General features: G+C 46.4%; 1 protein-coding gene across 1 annotated transcript; it reads left to right on the top strand.

Annotated features, from left to right (window-relative positions):
- The first annotated feature begins 974 nt into the window (after positions 1 to 974).
- LOC116914774 (sperm-associated antigen 11) lies at positions 975 to 2,707 on the top strand. Its single transcript, XM_032919221.1, has 2 exons — positions 975 to 1,083; positions 2,434 to 2,707. The coding sequence occupies exons 1-2, from the start codon at positions 1,029 to 1,031 to the stop codon at positions 2,583 to 2,585; spliced, it is 207 nt and encodes a 68-aa protein (XP_032775112.1). The 5' UTR covers positions 975 to 1,028; the 3' UTR covers positions 2,586 to 2,707.
- The last annotated feature ends 1,096 nt before the right edge of the window (positions 2,708 to 3,803 follow it).

Raw genomic sequence — 3,803 nt, 5'->3', positions numbered from 1 at the left:
AGAAAACCTTCATGAGAGATCTGCCCTGGATTCTACTTCATGAGAAATCTGCCCTGGATTCTACTTCAGGACACCCTTTCTAAAGATTGCTTTCTGTCTCCAAAATCCAACTGGGGTCTTCATTCTGTGCCCACAAAGTCCTACAAGTCTCCCTCTAGATACATGACAGCACAGCTCCACACCCATGGAGGGTCCCTGGCCCCTCCAACTGACTTCTTCAAGTGGGGAGAACCTTGACAGATATGAGATATGCCTTCCTCTTCCAATGTGGACAATATTCTGGCTTCTGATAGTTTGGCTTTGCAAATTTGTGAGTTTGCTGTGCTCTAGCCGGCTTTCTGTCTACTTTGCATGCCTGTGGTGTGGCTGTCTTCGTCACGCTCTCCTGTTCTCGTCGCTGTGTGGGAGATTACCAATTGTTTCACGGTGTTGTAATGGGCCACTTGGAATTTGACTAGAGACTATGCTGAGTAACAAACACTACACCCAATGCTCTTCTACGCCCTATCAGGTTCACACGGGACTTTGTTTCTTTGGGCAGGTTATCTAGGTGTGGCTTCTGGTCACACTCTTTGTGGTGTTCTCCACTGAGGTGGCTCCTGGCCAGTTGAATACTTTGAAAGCCAAGGGCACATGTTTTTACCGAGTTGGGTCTCTGTCACCCACTATCTTATTACATTGCACCATGAGTTGGTGCAATGTAGCCAGTCCCCAACGTCCCCAACGTCCCCAACGTCCCCAATGTCCCCAATGTCCCCAGTGGTAATTTCTTTCCTTTCAGGTTTCACATGCTACATTGGCCAACCTCTGCCTCTGGGGAATGCCACAATGCCTGTCTATTTTTAGGAAAAAAAAGAAAAAAATTACCTGGTACCATCTGCCCACAGCCTAGCTCAGTAGAGCAGATAAATATACTCACTCCTGAGTAGCATTCTCCAAAACTATAAAGGTCTCGTGTTTGTCCCTTCCCACCTGACACCCAGTCATCAGTCACATCTGCTTCCTGCACAGAGAGAGCACCATAAAACATGAAGGTTTTGTTACTCTTTGCTGTTTTCTTCTGCTTGGTCCAAAGAAACTCAGGTAAATGTCTTCTGAGTAGCCCTGGAGAAGGCAGGATGCCCTTTTCGGTTTGTAGACCACATTGAGGTGTGTCCAGGTATCAACATTGGGCACAGATGGTGGGCCACTCTGGGGCTCAGGGTCGGACCACTTTCCTAACGAAGAGGTTTTATTTTGATTTTTTGTTTGTTTGTTCATTTTTCGAGAGTTGCAAATTTTACAGCACGGAGACATTTTCTCCAGTGCGAATAAGAAGGTCTGATTGTAACTTGAGAGTTTATTCAGGACAGAATTACAGCCGCACGTGCGTCAAAAGTGTAAGATTACTGCCACGCCGTGAGCAGAGAAGGTGTTCACATTTATGCCCCTTCCCTACCCATTACATCCACAGAACGCCAGATGTATGTTTTAAATGAATTTTCAAATGAGAGAAAATAGGTTCCTTTAAGAAAGCGAGAGTCCAGTTCCTGAAGCCTTGAATTGGTGGCTCTTCTGTCAAGGTGGACTACACCCACATCTCCATGACCCTTCCCAACTGGTAAACTGGATGAACACAGTATCACAAATCAGTCCCCAGCTGAAGTCCGGCTATTGCAGGAGACCAGTTTCCTAAATGTTACAGGCATAGGTTGGGTCGCTGTTGCTTTTTAACACAGGGTGTGCAACATTGTTAGAAAGGTTTTTTTTAACCATCTCTTTCCCACGGTGCTTTCTTTTTGGGGACTCTAGTTGTTTTTGTTTTGTTTTGTTTTGTTTTACTTAGAAGGCTACACAAGACACATTGTTATCTTTCTTCTTCTTATTGTAGTCATAAGAGTGAAAATCCAACCACGAGCTGAGACGGACCCACTCCTAACTTTTCTATGGCCTGAGACCCACCTCTTGTTATTCTGTTCTGTTTTCTTTTTCTTTTTTAATTTATTTATTTTATGTATGTGAGTACAGTGTCACTGTCTTCAGACACACCAGAAGAGGGCGTCGGATCCCATTACAGATGGTTGCAAGCCACCAAGTGGTTGCTGGGAATTGAACTCGGGACCTCTGGAAGAGCAGTCAGTGCTCTTAACCGCTGAGCCATCTTTCCAGCCCCTGTTCTGTTTTCTTAAATACCACTCTCCCACTCCACAATGTACCTCTATCTCCAGGCAGCTGCAGAGCCCTGGCCTGCAGTGGGCCAGGTGACTTCACACTCAGCCTGTCATGCCATCCCCGAAACACCACGAGATATAAATGGCTGCTATTGAAAGCTAAGGAGGAAAATCTCAGTGATGCCGAAACTCTGGGAGAGTAGAGCGGATTCTTCCAGAGGGGCTGGGGGCTGGGGGCTGGGGGCTGGAGCCACTGCTTTATCTCAGTCTGTTGTTTCCACAGGGGACATACCACCTGGAATCAGAAACACCGTGTGCTTCATGCAGCGGGGCCACTGTAGGCTCTTCATGTGCCGTTCTGGGGAGAGAAAGGGGGATATTTGCTCTGACCCCTGGAACAGATGCTGCGTATCCAGTTCCATTAAAAACAGATGATAGAAGGCTCATTGGAAGATCTGAGATGTGGGGTGCAAGCTCTTGGAAGCTGGAGACCTGGAAGCACCCCAAAGGCTTTGAGTATGTGTGGCTGATGGTGCGTGCTCAATAAACACTTGCTGAATAAATCTGTCACCGGAGGCAAGGGTCCAATGAAAGGATTTTACTGAAAAAAAAAAAAAGCGTTGATTTGCTATTTATTTTAAAGGACTTTGAGGAGTTCCTGGGATGTTCTTCATTGCTCTGCTTCACCCTTTCTTCCCTACAGGTAACATCTGCTACAACTGGGAGAGGGTAGAGCAGAAACCGAGCTCAGCTCTCAATGCTGTTTTCAAAGGGATGGCTGGCTCGCTGGCCTTGTGTCCTCTGTCTCCCATCATATCAAACTCAGTGCGAGCTTCTCTTCCCTGCTCCCCTTCCGGAGCCTTCTCACGCTGTAACGCTTTAACACTTTGTTGCGTTTCAGCATTTTCTCTTACGTTATCTCAACTGAGTAACATGGTGGCCTTGCCGTCTCATAGAGAATATATTAAGGTTTAAACACGTCCATTCCGGGGATTTAAAAAGAATGAAAACAAATAAACAAACAAACAAAAACTAGGGAGGCCGATCAAATTGCCACAAATCAGAAATTTATGGATTCTTGATGTGCCTGTAAGAGTGTTCATTCTGTTACTTTTATCTTTAAATGTTTAATGTGTGTGTGTGTGTGTGTGTGTGTGTGTGTGTGTGAACACCTACTCATACCATGTGCACATATGGAGGCAAGAAGATGAGTTCTCTCCTTCCTCCATGGGTGCTGGGCCGGAACTCCTATCACCAGACCTCCACAGCCAAGGGTTTCCTTGGCTGACCCACCTCGTCGGGCCCACTCTGCTATTTTTTTTTTTTTTTATTAACTTGAGTATTTCTTATGTACATTTGGCAACCTCCCTTCCTCCCCCTTCCTTATGGGTGTTCCCTCCCCACCCTCCCCCATTGCCGCCTCCCCCGACAGTCTAGTTCACTGGGGGTTCAGTCTTAGCAGGACCCAGGGCTTCTCCTTCCACTGGTGCTCTTACTAGGATATTCATTGCTACCTATGAGGTCAGAGTCCAGGGTCAGTCCATGTATAGTCTTTAGGTAGTGGCTTAGTCCCTGGAAGCTCTGGTTGCTTGGTATTGTTGTACATATGGAGTCTCAAGCCCCTTCAAGCTCTTCCAGTTCTTTCTCTGATTC

The sequence above is a fragment of the Rattus rattus genome, chromosome 13, assembly GCF_011064425.1.
Source record: "Rattus rattus isolate New Zealand chromosome 13, Rrattus_CSIRO_v1, whole genome shotgun sequence".
NCBI classification, from domain to species: Eukaryota; Metazoa; Chordata; class Mammalia; order Rodentia; family Muridae; genus Rattus; species Rattus rattus.
Note: the sequence above shows the minus strand (reverse complement) of the source record. Positions and strands in the feature narration are given on the sequence as shown.

Coding starts and splice junctions, on each gene's coding strand:
- LOC116914774 (XM_032919221.1), top strand. CDS start 1,029: ATGAAGGTTTTGTTACTCTTTGCTGTTTTCTTCTGCTTGGTCCAAAGA. Junction 1,084..2,433: donor CTTGGTCCAAAGAAACTCAG/GTAAATGTCTTC, acceptor TTGTTTCCACAG/GGGACATACCACCTGGAATC.